The 16806-nt window shown below is 42.0% G+C and overlaps 1 protein-coding gene across 3 annotated transcripts in view; it reads right to left on the bottom strand.

The window, feature by feature from the left end:
- Positions 1–374: 374 nt before the first annotated feature.
- The window catches only part of LOC121863965 (protein abrupt-like), a 166274-nt gene continuing 149842 nt past the window's right edge, over positions 375–16806 (bottom strand). Inside the window, exons 6-7 of one of the 3 annotated variants that reach the window (XM_042362823.1) lie at positions 14814–14981; positions 375–525 (exon numbers count right to left, since the gene is read on the bottom strand). In XM_042362823.1, the coding sequence (XP_042218757.1) occupies positions 498–525; positions 14814–14981 (196 nt within the window). In that variant the 3' untranslated portion in view covers positions 375–497. The remainder of the gene's footprint in view (positions 526–14813; positions 14982–16806) is intronic. The other 2 variants (XM_042362826.1, XM_042362825.1) reach the window with 2 other exon arrangements.

The following is a 16806-nucleotide window of genomic DNA, read 5'->3' as shown; positions in this document are numbered from 1 at the left end:
AAATAGACTAGTTAGAAGTTTCTGTGACAATAACTGAAATTTTGGCAATAATATTTCCACTTACCACTCAGATGAGGTAGGCCTTGGCATATGCAACACAATGGTGATGGCTTTACTTAATATGTATCAAATAAGCCCAATATATTCATTATAATTCACCATATGCATGCCTCTACTGCACTACATTTCAATATCACTTATTATTTTTCCAAGCTAGGCCCATATATTATGACATGCTTTTGTGTGGTAAAAGGAATGTATTATGAGTAGCCATTTCACCAATGTCTCATAAATTTAAAAATATTTCACTATTTCATAGTAAATATTTCAATACATACCACTTTATCACTTCATAAGAATAAATATCAAGGTAGTAAGAAGCATTACTGACATTTGTTGTCTGGCACTGCGTGGTCTACTGCACAAAGATGGGTTGCCACCTAGCCTTTGGGACACATCCTGTGACATGAGTCTGTAGAGCTTTGGGTCATGTCACGTCACATGATGTTTTGATCTTTCGCAGGCCTGTTTGTATAAAAAGGGCAGGCCTGGCTAGATTATGTTGCCAAGTAGGTACAGTATTTATTTTTCACTCACTCACACATCATGCCTCCCAGTCTCTTCTCAAAAGCTTCTCAGCTTTTGTGACGTAGGAATCTTGCCCTTGGGCTTGACTTCACTTCAGCATGTGTTTCTACCCCCAGGCCCCAAGCACAATTATAATGATTGTTAACAGTGTAAATAGTAATAATATGCATAATAAAACAAGTGTCCTGTATCTCACACTGCCTACAAATTAATTAGTGTTGTTTACCTAGTTACTTCAAGGTCATACATATGCCACTTAAAAAACATTCTCGACTCTTCCTCACCCCTGTGTTGCCAACATGTGGTAAATCACATATTTATTTCCTGTTTATATCATGAGTGACCAGTTTGTAAGACTAGAATTGCCTTTTATCTGTTTTTTAAAATGTTTCCGAATACTGTACATCCGCATGGGGTGGTGAGGGTTACCGACCATAGCCCAAAGTCCAGGGGTTAAGGCTTGGTTCTGCACAAGAGAATGGCATGACAAAAGTGGTGTTAAAACTTTTAGTAATTTTAACAGAAACTTTTAGAGAAAATTATAAAAAATGCAAAACTGGTGTGCCTGATCATGAGGCAAAAGTTTCATATACATTAAATTATAATGCCACTTATGCAGTATGATCCCGAATGTTAAAATGTTGGAATATCAATAAGAGGAACTAAACGTGTTTCCACAAACCGATTAATCTGTGTCAAATCATTTCCTTTTATTCCTAACCTATTTTCACAAACTGCCAAATGTCTTGCAGTTGAATTTTCTCAATAAAGGTATCGAAAATCCTCAATAGCCATTTTTTTAGGAAGATATGAACCTTGGAAAATACCAAATATCACCATCTTACATTAGCTGTTAAGCAGTGCAGATACATTTGAATATGTAATGAATCTTCAAGGGTGATTTCCTCAAAACCAGAACATTACCAATTCGCCGGTTTGGGAAAACAGCAACGAATTGGAGGTTTCATTATTGATAAGTTAATGTTTTAATCTCATGTGATGTATGCTAACTCTAATTTTGCAATGTTGTTAGTAATTTCCATGAAACTTATTGTCATTAATAATTATGTTAATTTGTAAGAACCATTAAATTGCACAAATAAAGTTTTAATCATGAAATCAATCATTTTCATGATCTTCAACAAAATCACTTTTAATATTATAACAATATTGTATGTAACCTTCTATACATTAAATCTAATTTAATCCAAGCTCAATAGTAAAATACAGTCTCCTAATTTACGACGGGTTCTGTCCCGGCCAATGCGTCATAAGTCGAAAAAGTAAAATAATACATAGAAATTCTAAAATGGGTGTCTCTTTTCTTCTCAGCAACATGAGAACTCTCATTTACGCTTTGCCAACCATTTTAAAGGGAATTACAAAACAAAATTTTGTCAGTACTACGATCACTAACGTCGACTCAAAAATACGAAATGTGAAAATATTTATACGACCATCGCCGTCGTATGTCCGGGTCGTCGTAAGTCGAATATGTCATAAGTCGAGGAGAGACTGTACTTACCATTGTGATTAACGTTTTAAGTAAAGCTTAGCTCTATAAATAAAGTGTTTTTGTTGGATACACCATGCACAGACTAAAAACTGTTAAGTTCCAATTATACAATACTACTTACTATCAACAAGTAAAGATTATACTGTATAGTATATTTATTTAAGAGTTATTCCGACTTACTGTACTATTATATCAACCAACAAAATAAGCCTCGAGATGCAACAATCTATGTACGCTGTGGATATATATTTCATATATATTAAAATAAAGGAAATTGCAATATAATATTTAAGTAACCTTAACTTAATTATTCATATAAACAGGAAGTATCAAATTCATTCTGAAATACAGTAAGGTACTGTATAATAGTAAAATTTAACCATCACTAAAATATCAAGCGACCAAACCCAACTGTAGCAGCATGTCTATCCTTAAGCCCCTCCCTGGAAAATTCCAGTGGATGACCATGTGTAAAAGAGACTCAGACACAGTTGTAAGAGAGACTCAGACACAGTTGTAAGAGAGACTCCAGACACAGTTGTAAGAGAGAGACTCAGACACAGTTGTAAGAGAGACTCAGACACAGTTGTAAAAGAGAGACTCAGACACAGTTGTAAGAGACTCAAACACAGTTGTAAAAGAGAGACTCAGACACAGTTGTAAGAGAGACTCAAACACAGTTGTAAGAGAGACTCAGACACAGTTGTAAGAGAGACCCAAACACAGTTGTAAAGAGAGACCCAGACACAGTTGTAAGGAGACTCCAAACACAGCTGTAAAAAAGAGAGACTCCAGACACAGTTGTAAGAGACTCAAACACAGTTGTAAAGAGAGACTCAGACACAGTTGTAAGAGACTCAAACACAAAGGTAAAGAGAGACTCAGACAGTTGTAAAGAGACTCAGACACAGTTGTAAGAGAGACTCAGACACAGCTGTAAGAGAGACCAAACACAGCAAAGAGAGAGACTCAGCACAGTTGTAGGAGAGACTCAAACACACAGGTAAGAATGAGACCAGACACAGCTGTAAGAGAGACTCAAACACAGTTGTAAAAGAGAGACTCAGACACAGTTGTAAGAGAGACCAAGGAAGCTGTAAGAGAGAGACCCAGACACAGTTGTAGAGAGACTCAAACACAGTTGTAAGAAGAGGACTCAGACACAGTTGTAAGAGAGACTCAAACACAGTTGTAAGAGAGACTCAAACACAAGCTGAAGAGAGAGACTCAGACACAGTTGTAAGAGAGACTCAAACACAGTTGTAAGAGAGACTCAGACACAAAGCAGAGAGACTCAAACACAGTTGTAAGAGAGACTCCAGACACAGCTGTAAGAGAGACTCAGACACAGCTGTAAGAGAGACTCAAGCACAGTTGTAAGAGAGACCTGCACACAGTTGTAAGAGAGACTCAGACACACAAGAGAGACCGACACACAAAGTAAGAGAGACCCACAGTGTGTAAGAGAGACTCGACACAGCTGTAAGAGAGACTCAGACACAGTTGTAAGAGAGACCAGACACAGCTGTAAGAGAGACTCAGACACAGTTGTAAGAGAGAGACCAGACACAGTTGTAAGAGAGACCTCAGACACAGCTGTAAGAGAGAGACTCAGACACAGCTGTAAGAGAGACCTGGACACAGCTGTAAGAGAGATACTCAGACACAGCTTGTAAGAGAGACTCAGACACAGCTGTAAGAGAGACCTAGACACAGCTGTAAGAGAGACTCCAGACACAGTTGTAAGAGAAAGACTCAGACACAGTTGTAGAGAGACTCAGACACAGTTGTAAAGAGAGAGACTCAGACACAGTTGTAAGAGAGAGACCTAGACAGTTGTAAGAGAGACTCAGACAGTTGTAAGAGACCAGACACAAGTTGTAAGAGAGAGACTCCAGACACAGTTGTAAGAGAGAGACCCAGACACAGTGCTGTAAGAGAGACCAGACACAGTTGTAAGAGAGACTCAGACACAATTGTAAGAGAGACCAGACACAGCTGAAGAGAGACCTCAGACACAGTTGTAAGAGACCCAGACACAGTTGTAAGAAGAGACTCAGACACAGCTGTAAGAGAGACCTGACACAGCTGTAAGAGAGACCAGACACAGTTGTAAGAGAGACCGACACAGCAGTAAGAGAGACTAAACACAGTTGTAAGAGAGACCAGACACAGTTGTAAGAGAGACCCAAACACAGTTGTAAGAGAGACTCCAAACACAGCTGTAAGAGAGAGAACCCAGACAGTTGTAAGAGAGACCCAGACACAAGTTGTAAGAGAGACTCAGACACAGTTGTAAGAGAGAGACCCAGACACAGTTGTAAGAGAGAGACTCAGACACAGCTGTAAGAGAGAGACTCAGACACAGCTAAAGAGAGAATCAGACAGCTGTAAGAGAGACTCAGACACAGTTGTAAGAGAAGACTCAGACACAGTTGTAAGAGAGACCAGACACAGTTGTAAGAGAGAGACTCAGACACAGTTGTAAGAGAGAGACTCAGACACAGCAAGAGAGACTCCAGACAGTTGTAAGAGAGACTCAGACACAAAGCAAGAGAGAGACCAGACAGTTGTAAGAGAGAGACTCAGACACAGTTGTAAGAGACTCAGACACAGTTGTAAGAGAGACCAGACACACTGTAAGAGAGACCAGACAGCTGTAAGAGAGACTCAGACACAGCTGTAAGAGAGACTCAGACACAGCTGTAAGAGAGAGACCAGACACAGTTGTAAGAGAGACTCAGACACAGCTGTAAGAGAGACTCAGACACAGTTGTAAGAGAGAGACTCAGACAGTTGTAAGAGAGACCCAAACACAGCTGTAAGAGAGACTCAGACACAAAGCAAGAGAGACTCAAACACAGTTGTAAGAGAGACTCAGACACAGTTGTAAGAGAGAGACCCAGACACAGTTGTAAGAGAGAGACTCAGACACAGTTGTAAGAGAGACTCCAGACACAGCCAAAGAGAGAGACCAGACACAGTTGTAAGAAGAGAGACCAGACACAGCTGTAAAGAGAGAGACCTGACACAGCAGAAGAGAGAGACTCAGACACAGTTGTAAGAGAGAGACTCAGACACAGTTGTAAGAGAGACTCAGACACAGCTGTAAGAGAGACTGACACAGTTGTAAGAGAGACCCAGACACAGTTGTAAGAGACTGACAGCGTAAGAGAGACCCAGACACAGTTGTAAGAGAACTGACACAGTTGTAAGAGAGACCAGACACAGTTGTAAGAGAGACTCAGACACAGGTAAGAGAGACCCAGACACAGTTGTAAGAGAGAGACTCCACACACAGTAAGAGAGAACCCAGACACAGCTGTAAGAGAGAGACCTAGACACAGAAGAAAGAGTAAGAGAGAGACCAGACACAGCTGTAAGAGAGAGACCAGACAGCAAGAGAGACTCAGACACAGTTGTAAGAGAGACCTCAGACACAGTTGTAAGAGAGAGACTCAGACAGCTGTAAGAGAGACCTCAGACACAGCTAAGAGAGATACCAGACACAGCTGTGAAGAGAGACTCAGACACAGCTGTAAGAGAGAGACCCAGACACAGCTGTAAGAGAGACTCAGACACAGTGCTGTAAGAGAGACCCAGACACAGCAAAGAGACTCACACAGTTGTAAGAGAGACTCAAACAGCCTGTAAAGAGAGACTCAGACACAGTTGTAAGAGAGAGACTCAGACACAGTTGTAAGAGAGAGACTCAGACACAGTTGTAAGAGAGACCAGACACAGTTGTGAGAGAGACTCAGACACAGCTGTAAGAGAGACTCAGACACAGTTGTAAGAGAGACCAGACAAGCAAGAGAGACTCAGACACAGTGTGAGACCCAGACACAGCTGTAAGAGACTCAGACACAGCTGTAAGAGAGACTCAGACACAGTTGTAAGAGAGAGACCAGACACAGTTGTAAGAGAGACTCAGACACAGTTGTAAGAGACTCAAACACAGCTGTAAAAGAGAGACCAGACACAGTTGTAAGAGAGACCCAGACACAGTTGTAAGAGAGAGACTCACAGACACAGTGTAAGAGAGACTCAAACACAGTTGTAAGAGAGAGACCAGACACAGGTAAGAGAGACCAGACACAGTTGTAAGAGAGACCAGACACAGTTGCAAGAGAGAGACTCAGACACAGTTGTAAGAGAGACCTCAGACACAGCTGTAAGAGAGAGACAACAGTTGTAAGAGAGACCAGACACAGCCAAAGAGAGAGACCAGACACAGTTGTAAGGACTGACACAGCTGTAAGAGAGACCCAGACACAGCTGTAGAGACTCAGACACAGCTGTAAGAGAGAACCGAGTGAAGAGAGAACAGACACAAGAAGAGAGACCGAGACACAGCTGTAAGAGAGACCCAGACACAGCTGTAAGAGAGACTCAGACACAGCTGAAGAGAGACCCAGACACAGTTGTGGAGACCAGACACAAAGCAAGAGAGACCTCAGACAGCTGTGGGAGAGACTCAGACACAAGGAGAGACTCAGACACAGTTGTAAGAGAGAGACCCAGACACAGCTGTAAGAGAGACCAGACACAGTTGTAAGAGAGACCTCAGACACAGCTGTAAGAGACCAAACACAGTTGTAAGAGAGACCAGACACAGCCAGAAGAGAGACTCAGACACAGTTGTGAGAGAGACTCAGACACAGTTGTAAGAGAGACTCAGACACAGCTGTAAGAGACTCAGACACAGCTGTAAGAGAGACTCCAGACACAAGGTAAAGAGAGACCAGACACAAAGGAAGAGAGACTAGACACAGTTGTGAGAGACCAGACACAGCTGTAAGAGAGACTCAGACACAGTTGTAAGAGAGAGACTCCAACACAGTTGTAAGAGAGAGACCCAGACAGCTGTAAGAGAGACTCAAACACAGTTGTAAGAGAGACTCAGACACAGCTGTAAGAGAGACTCAAACACAGTTGTAAGAGAGACTCAGACACAGCTGTAAGAGAGACTCCAGACACAGTTGTAAGAGAGACTCAGACACAGTTGTAAGAGAGACTCAGACACAGCACAAGAGAGACTCAGACACAGTTGTAAGAGAGACCCAGACACAGTTGTAAGAGAGACTCAGACACAGCTGTAAGAGAGAGACTCAGACACAGCTGTAAGAGAGACCCAGACACAAAGGTAAGAGACCCAGACACAGTTGTAAGAGAGACTCAGACACAGTTGTAAGAGACCAGACACAGTTGAAGAGACTCAGACACAAGAAGAGAGAGACTCCAGACACACAAGAGAGAGACCAGACACACAGTTGTAAGAGAGAGACCCAGACACAGCTGTAAGAGACCCAGACACAGTTGTAAGAGAGACTCAGACACAGTTGTAAGAGAGAGACCAGACACAGCTGTAAGAGAGACCCAGACACAGCTAAAGAGAGACTCAGACACAGTTGTAAGAGAGACCCAGACACAGTTGTGGAGAGACTCAGACACAAAGGTAAGAGAGACTCAGACACAGTTGTAAGAGAGAGACTCAGACAGTTGTAAGAGACTCAGACACAGCTGTAAGAGAGACCAGACACAGTTGTAAGAGAGAGACTCAGACACAGCTAAAGAGACCCAGACACAGCTGTAAGAGAGACTCAGACAGTTGTAAGAGAGACCCAAACACAGTTGTAAGAGAGAGACTCAGACACAGCTGTAAGAGAGACTCAGACACAAGCTGTAAGAGAGACCCAGACACAGTTGTAAGAGACCAGACACACAAAGAGACTCAGACACAGCTGTAAGAGAGACCTCAGACACAGTTGTAAGAGAGACCAGACACAGCTGTAAGAGAGAGACTCAGACACAGAGGTAAGAGAGACCAGACACAGAGGTAAGAGAGACCCAGACACAGTTGTAAGAGAGACTAGACACAGCTGTAAGAGACCTGACACAAAGAGAGACCCAGACACAGCTGTAAGAGAGACCCAGACACAGTTGTAAGAGAGACCCAGACACAGTTGTAAGAGACCCAGACACAGCAAGAGAGAGACTCAGACACAGCTGTAAGAGAGGACGACACAAAGAAGAGAGACCCAGACACAGTTGTAAGAGAGACCCAGACACAGCACAAAGAGAGAGACCAGACACAGTGTAGAGAGACCAGACACAGCTGTAAGAGAGAGACTCAGACACAGTTGTAAGAGAGACTCCAGACACAGCTGTAAGAGAGAGACTCAGACACAGTTGTAAGAGAGAGACTCAGACACAGCTGTAAGAGAGACTCAGACACAGTTGTAAGAGAGACCCAGACACAGTTGTAAGAGAGACTCAGACACATGTAAGAGAGACTCAGACACAGTTGTAAGAGAGACTCAGACACAGCTGTAAGAGAGACTCAGACACAGTTGTAAGAGAGAGACCAGACACAGTTGTAAGACCTGACACAGCTGTAAGAGAGACTCAGACACAGTTGTAAGAGAGACTCAGACACAGTTGTAAGAGAGACTCAGACACAGTTGTAAGAGAGACCAGAGACACAGTTGTAAGAGAGACCTGCACACAGCTGTAAGAGAGAGACCCAGACACAGCTGTAAGAGAGACCTGACACAGTGTGAGAGACCTCAGACAGTTGTAAGAGAGACTCAGACACAGCAGAAGAGAGACCAGACACAGCTGTAAAGAGAGACTCAGACACAAGCAAGAGAGAGACCAGACACAGTTGTAAGAGAGACTCAGACACAGTTGTAAGAGAGACTCAGACAAGCTGTAAGAGAGAGACTCGACACACAAGAGAGACTCAGACACAAAGCAAGAGAGAGACTCAGACACAGTTGTAAGAGACCAGACACAAAGCAAGAGAGACTCGACACAAGCTAAGAGAGGACCCAGACACAGGTAAGAGAGAGACCAAGACACAAAGGAAGAGAGAGACTCGACACAGTTGTAAGAGAGACCAAACACAGTTGTAAAGAGAGACCAGACACAGCAAGAGAGAGACCAGACAAAGGTAAGAGAGACTCAAACACAGTTGTAGAGAGACCAGACACAAAGCAAGAGAGACCAAACACAGTTGTAAGAGAGACTCAGACACAGTTGTAAGAGAGACTCAGACACAGTTGTAAGAGAGACCAGACACAGTTGTAAGAGAGACCAGACACAGTTGTAAGAGAGAACTCAGACACAGTTGTAAGAGAGAGACTCAGACAAAGCAAGAGAGACCAGACACAGTTAAAGAGACTCAGACACAGGTAAGAGAGACTCAGACACAGTTGTAAGAGAGACGCACAGAACAACGTTGAAGAGACTCAGACACAGCAAGAGCACACAGTGAAGAGAACACACAAAGAGACTCAGACACAGTCAGTAAGAGAGACTCAGACAAAGTTGTAAAGAGAGACCAGACACAGCTGTAAAGAGAGACCAGACACAGTTGTAAGAGACAAACACATTGTAAGAGACTCAGACACAAGGTAAGAGAGACTCAGACACAGGTAAGAGAGACTAACAGTTGTAAGAGAGACTCAGACACAGCAAGAGAGACCAGACACAGTTGTAAGAGAGAGACTCAGACAGCAAAGAGAGACTCAAACACAGTTGTAAGAGAGAGACTCAGACACAGTTGTAAGAGGACTCAAACACAGCTAAGAGAGAGACCAGACACAGTTGTAAGAGAGACTCAAACACAGTTGTAAGAGAGACTCAGACACAGTTGTAAGAGAGACTCAGACACAAGCAAGAGAGACCAGACACAGTTGTAAGAGAGACTGACACAAGGTAAGAGAGAACTCAGAACAAGCAAAGAGAGAGACCAAGACACATGTAAGAAGACTCGACACAGTTGTAAGAGACCAGACACAGTTGTAAGAGAGACAGACACAGTTGTAAGAGAGACTCAGACACAGTTGTAAGAGAGACTCAGACATAAGCAAGAGAGACTCAGACACAGCAAGAGAGAGACTCAGACACAGAAAGAGAGACTCAGACACAGTTGTAAGAGAGAGACTCAGACACAGTTGTAAGAGACTCCAGACACAGTTGAAGAGAGACACCAGACACAGTTGTAAGAGACCAGACACAGTAGTAAGAGAGAACTCAGACACAGATAGAGAGAGACCAGACACAGTTGTAAGAGAGAGACCAGACACAGTTGTAAGAGAGACTCAGACACAAGCAAGAGAGAGACTCAGACACAGTTGTAAGAGAGACTCAGACACAGTTATGAAGAGACTCAGACACAGTTGTAAGAGAGACTCAGACACAGTTGTAAGAGACACCAGACACAGTTGTAAGAGACTCGAACACAGTTGTAGAGAGACTCAGACACAGTTGTAGAGACTCAACACAGTTAAGAGAGACTCAGACACAGTTGTAAGAGACTCAGACACAGTTGTAAGAGACTCGAACACAGTTGTAAGAGAGACTCCAGACACAGTTGTAAGAAGACTCAGACACAGTTGTAAGAGACTCAAGACACAGTTGTAAGAGACTCAGACACAGTTGTAGAGAGACTCAGACACAGTTGTAAAATCAGACACAGTTGTAGAGACTCAGACACGTTGTAAGAGAGACTCAGACACAGTTGTAAGAGAGACTCAGACACAGTTGAGAGAGACTCAGACACAGTTGTAGAGACTCAGACACAGTTAGAAGAAGACTCAGACACAGTTGTAGAGACTCAGACACAGTTGTAAGAGAGACTCGAACACAGTTGTAAGAGAGACTCAAACACAGTTGTAAGAGAGACTCGGACACAGTTGTAGAAGAGACTCAGACACAGTTGTAGAGACTCAGACACAGTTGTAAAGAGAGACTCGAACACAGTTGTAAGAGGGACTCAGACACAGTTGTAGAGACTCAGACACAGTTGTAGAAAGAGGGCTTCAGACACAGTTGTAGAGACTCAGACACAGTTGTAGAGACTCAGACACAGTTGTAAGAGAGACTCAGACACAGTTGTAAGAGAGACTCAGGACACAGTTGTAAGAGAACTCAGACAGTTGAGAGACTCAGACACAGTTGTAAGAGGGCTTCAGACACAGTTGTAAGAGAGACTCAGACACAGTTGTAGAGACTCAGACACAGTTGTAAGAGAGACTCAGACACAGTTGTAGAGAGACTCAGACACAGTTGTAGAGACTCAGACACAGTTGTAGAGACTCAGACACAGTTGTAAGAGAGACTCAGACACAGTTGTAAGAGGACTGAACACAGTTATGCAAGAGACTCAGACACAGTTGTAGAATCAGACACAGTTGTAAAGAGAGAGACTCAGACACAGTTGTAGAGACTCAGACACAAGTTGTAAGAGGAACTCAGACACAGTTGTAAGAGAGACTCAGACACAGTTGTAAGAGACTCAGACACAGTTGTAAGAGAGACTCAGACACAGTTGTAAGAGAGAGACTCAGACACAGTTGTAAGAGACTCAAACACAGTTGTAAGAGAGAGACTCAGACACAGTTGTAAGAGAGACTCAAACACAGTTGTAAGAGAGACTCAAACACAGTTGTAAGAGAGAGACTCAGACACAGTTGTAAGAGAGACTCAAACACAGTTGTAAGAGAGAGACTCAGACACAGTTGTAAGAGAGACTCAAACACAGTTGTAAGAGAGACTCAAACACAGTTGTAAGAGAGAGACTCAGACACAGTTGTAAGAGAGACTCAAACACAGTTGTAAGAGAGAGACTCAGACACAGTTGTAAGAGAGACTCAAGACACAGTTGTAAGAGAGACTCAAACACAGTTGTAAGAGAGAGACTCAGACACAGTTGTAAGAGAGACTCAAACACAGTTGTAAGAGAGAGACTCAGACACAGTTGTAAGAGAGACTCAAACACAGTTGTAAGAGAGACTCAAACACAGTTGTAAGAGAGAGACTCAGACACAGTTGTAAGAGAGACTCAAACACAGTTGTAAGAGAGAGACTCAGACACAGTTGTAAGAGAGACTCAAACACAGTTGTAAGAGAGACTCAGACACAGTTGTAAGAGAGACTCAGACACAGTTGTAAGAGAGACTCAGACACAGTTGTAAGAGAGACTCGGACACAGTTGTAAGAGAGATACTCAGATACAGTTGTAAGAGAGAGACTAAGACACAGTTGTAAGAGAGACTCAGACACAGTTGTAAGAGAGACTCAGACACAGTTGTAAGAGAGACTCGGACACAGTTGTAAGAGAGACTCAGACACAGTTGTAGGAGAGACTCAGACACAGTTGTAAGAGAGACTCAGACACAGTTGTAAGAGAGAGACTCAGACACAGTTGCAAGAGAGAGACTCAGACACAGTTGTAAGAGAGACTCAGACACAGTTGTAAGAGAGACTCAGACACAGTTGTAAGAGAGAGACTCAGACACAGTTGTAAGAGAGACTCAAACACAGTTGTAAGAGACACTCAAACACAATTGTAAGAGAGACTCAGACACAGTTGTAAGAGAGAATCAGACACAGTTGTAAGAGAGAGACTCAGACACAGTTGTAAGAGAGACTCAGACGCAGTTGTAAGAGAGACTCAGACGCAGTTGTAAGAGAGACTCAAACACAGTTGTAAAAGAGAGACTCAGACACAGTTGTAAGAGAGACTCAGACACAGTTGTAAGAGAGACACAGACACAGTTGTAAGAGAGACCTCAAACACAGTTGTAAGAGAGACCTCAAAACACAGTTGTAAGAGAGAGACTCCAGACACAAAGTTGTAAGAGAGACTCAAACACAGTTGTAAGAGAGAGACCCAGACACAGTTGTAAGAGAGACTCAAACACAGTTGTAAGAGAGACTCAGACACAGTTGTAAGAGAGACTCAGACACAGTTGTAAGAGAGACTCAGACACAGTTGTAAGAGAGACTCGGACACAGTTGTAAGAGAGATACTCAGATACAGTTGTAAGAGAGAGACTAAGACACAGTTGTAAGATAGACTCAGACACAGTTGTAAGAGAGACTCAGACACAGTTGTAAGAGAGACTCGGACACAGTTGTAAGAGAGACTCAGACACAGTTGTAAGAGAGACTCAGACACAGTTGTAAGAGAGATTCAAACACAGTTGTAAGAGACACTCAAACACAATTGTAAGAGAGACTCAGACACATTTGTAAGAGAGAATCAGACACAGTTGTAAGAGAGAGACTCAGACACAGTTGTAAGAGAGACTCAGACACAGTTGTAAGAGAGACTCAAACACAGTTGTAAAAGAGAGACTCAGGCACAGTTGTAAGAGAGACTCAAACACAGTTGTAAGAGAGAGACTCAGACACAGTTGTAAGAGAGACTCAAACACAGTTGTAAGAGAGAGACTCAGACACAGTTGTAAGAGAGACTCAAACACAGTTGTAAGAGAGACTCAAACACAGTTGTAAGAGAGAGACTCAGACACAGTTGTAAGAGAGACTCAAACACAGTTGTAAGAGAGAGACTCAGACACAGTTGTAAGAGAGACTCAAACACAGTTGTAAGAGAGACTCAGACACAGTTGTAAGAGAGACTCAGACACAGTTGTAAGAGAGACTCAGACACAGTTGTAAGAGAGACTCGGACACAGTTGTAAGAGAGATACTCAGATACAGTTGTAAGAGAGAGACTAAGACACAGTTGTAAGAGAGACTCAGACACAGTTGTAAGAGAGACTCAGACACAGTTGTAAGAGAGACTCGGACACAGTTGTAAGAGAGACTCAGACACAGTTGTAAGAGAGACTCAGACACAGTTGTAAGAGAGACTCAGACACAGTTGTAAGAGAGAGACTCAGACACAGTTGTGAGAGAGACTCAGACACAGTTGTAAGAGAGACTCAGACACAGTTGTAAGAGAGAGACTCAGACACAGTTGTAAGAGAGACTCGGACACAGTTGTAAGAGAGATACTCAGATACAGTTGTAAGAGAGACTCAGATACAGTTGTAAGAGAGACTCAGACACAGTTGTAAGAGAGACTCAGATACAGTTGTAAGAGAAAGACTCAGACACAGATATAAGAGAGACTCAGACACAGTTGTAAGAGAGAGACTCAGACACAGTTGTAAGAGAGAGACTCAGACACAGTTGTAAGAGAGACTCAGACACAGTTGTAAGAGAGACTCCTAGATACAGTTGTAAAGAGAGACACTCAGACACAGTTGTATGAGAGAGACCCAGTCACAGTTGTAAGAGAGACTCAGACACAGTTGTAAGAGAGACTCAGACACAGTTGTAAGAGAGACTCAAACACAGTTGTAAGAGAGACTCAAACACAGTTGTAAGAGAGACTCAGACACAGTTGTAAGAGAGACTCAGACACAGTTGTAAGAGAGACTCGGACACAGTTGTAAGAGAGACTCAGACACAGTTGTAAGAGAGACTCAGACACAGTTGTAAGAGAGACTCAGACACAGTTGTAAGAGAAACTCAGACACAGTTGTAAGAGAGACTCAGACACAGTTGTAAGAGAGATACTCAGACACAGTTGTAAGAGAGAGACTCAGACACAGTTGTAAGAGAGACTCGGACACAGTTGTAAGAGAGATACTCAGACACAGTTGTAAGAGAGACTCGGACACAGTTGTAAGAGAGATACTCAGAAACAGTTGTAAGAGAGAGACTCAGACACAGTTGTAAGAGAGACTCAACATCATATATAGATTCAACACACATGCTTGACAATGTAGTATTGTTCATTCATCAACTGATGAAGTGCAATGGTTACAAGAAATGTTAATCATTAACAGCCATGAAACTTTAACTTTGAAGAAAACTCTAACACCAACAGCCAGGCAAGCTGACTTACCTTCCCCGCAACACCAGGTTGGAGAGGACGAGATTTGGTCGATCACGAGATCTAACACGGCAGGATCCCCCAGCAGAACGCAGGCGAGAGTTAGGGCCAAAGCCTATGCTTTTTACCAAGACACCACCTTCACCATCACCAACCAGCGTGCCTGGGCATGACCCTGATCTGATGTAGCCATACATCACCACAGGAAACAAGCAAGCATAGCAATAATTATTAAGCAAGAATATGGGGAAAGAGAGGTATGGTACACTGCTCTCTTGGTTTCTTTATAATTTAAAATAAATCATTCGTGATTGATATTTGTACTGTATCTAGGGAGCAATTTTCATAATTTATGAATGTTTTTATTCACTGCATGTGGAAGAATGTATTTTCTCATGTTAGAATTAATTATGGTCAGATAACAAAATGTTGCCAGAACAAAGCAATAATACTAAATACTCATTGGTACAGTAAATCATCATGTATACTGCCCTTGGTTTCAATAAACATGATTCACATTTACAGAACATATGAATATGTTTGTTTTTTCATTGTGCGGAGCTCTCTACATAAATACACTTTCCCCAGCATGAATACACATGTCAGCTTTGTATGCATAAGCTGCCAAGTACTGTATCTCATCTTGGCATGATAGCATCAGTCAACAGTCAGTGGCTTACTGATCTAAAACCAACCAGGGCAAGCTTAGATTGGAATTTAAGAACATTGTTCTAGCTAGTTGTATAATATTGTACTGTATATTGCATTAAAAAATTAATCATGATCAAAATGATATCATAAGATCAGTAAAGGTTTGGTTTTGTGGTGCACAATTAATATACACAATTTTCCCACAAAAATAAAACATTATACAGTACAGTATATACATCATGACTTAGAAATGATAAATTACCTAGCCAGAATAATGTACTGACAGAAAGGCTGTGAATGTTCTAAAACCAAATTAAAAGAGGCATAAACAAGGTGGTAGTTGGTAGCTACAAGCATACACCATTAATGACAGCATGCAAAACAAACAAACCAAACCTTACTTTAACTAAATGCTATTAAAAGATCATTAGCTTAAGCTTAGGCTTGGTCATTTATTTTGCCTGCCATCAATAGTAATTGAACTTTGTATCATCCCAGACTCCTGCTTTGTTATCACACCCCAGCACTTCTTATATAGTACCTATACAATATTCTCTTCCTTTTGCATGTTCACACTCTTTCTGGATTTTGTCTCTTAAGTAATTTGCAACTTTCAAGTAAAGTAATAATGAATATTGTGTGATGTTCATAAGAAAATTTTGCAATTTGACCAGTTATAAAAAGTACACATACTGTTATAACAGTTAATTCTTTAACCTCCCTAAATAAAACTGTGGCGATATATCTAATATCTTCTTAATTTTTAACTACTGTAAAATTACAGTAGATAAATATGGGGTGTCAGTTGCTAATCAGGCAAAAGCTAAAAGTCTTCTAATTGATGCTAACAAGCAAACTCCAAAATAAGGATTACCACTGGTTACAAACTTGACAACATGACCAACCCACTCAGTTCCAGTCACCTCAGCATCCTATGGGAGGAGTGGTGGATTCAATTCACTTGATCTATGCCAGGATATAAAATGAGTTTTAAGAATCAATCAGTCATTTCTAAATTACACAATGGATTGGGGTATTCAAGTCCATAAAGCCAATGGGAAGATGGAAAGTGTCCCCTTGGAGTCACTATGTTTGTTATTTATTTTTTTTTATCATTAACCTCTTATCAGATTACTAGCCATTCAGGCAGTTGGTCCATTTTGTGTTACTTCTGTTATGAACTCTTTTGTCCAGTGATAGCACATGAAACTTGCGATGTTTGGTCAGGACACACTGGATACACCCTCCCACATGTGTCTTGGGTTAGGGCTCAAACCAATGACATAGCGAGAGATGCACACATTAAAACTAGAGCTAGTCCACTGTAGAAATAGACACTGGTAGGAGAGGGGTA

Source organism: Homarus americanus, unplaced genomic scaffold (genome assembly GCF_018991925.1).
Source record: "Homarus americanus isolate GMGI-L3 unplaced genomic scaffold, GMGI_Hamer_2.0 scaffold26352, whole genome shotgun sequence".
NCBI lineage: Eukaryota > Metazoa > Arthropoda > Malacostraca > Decapoda > Nephropidae > Homarus > Homarus americanus.
This window is presented reverse-complemented; position numbering and strand designations above follow the sequence as displayed.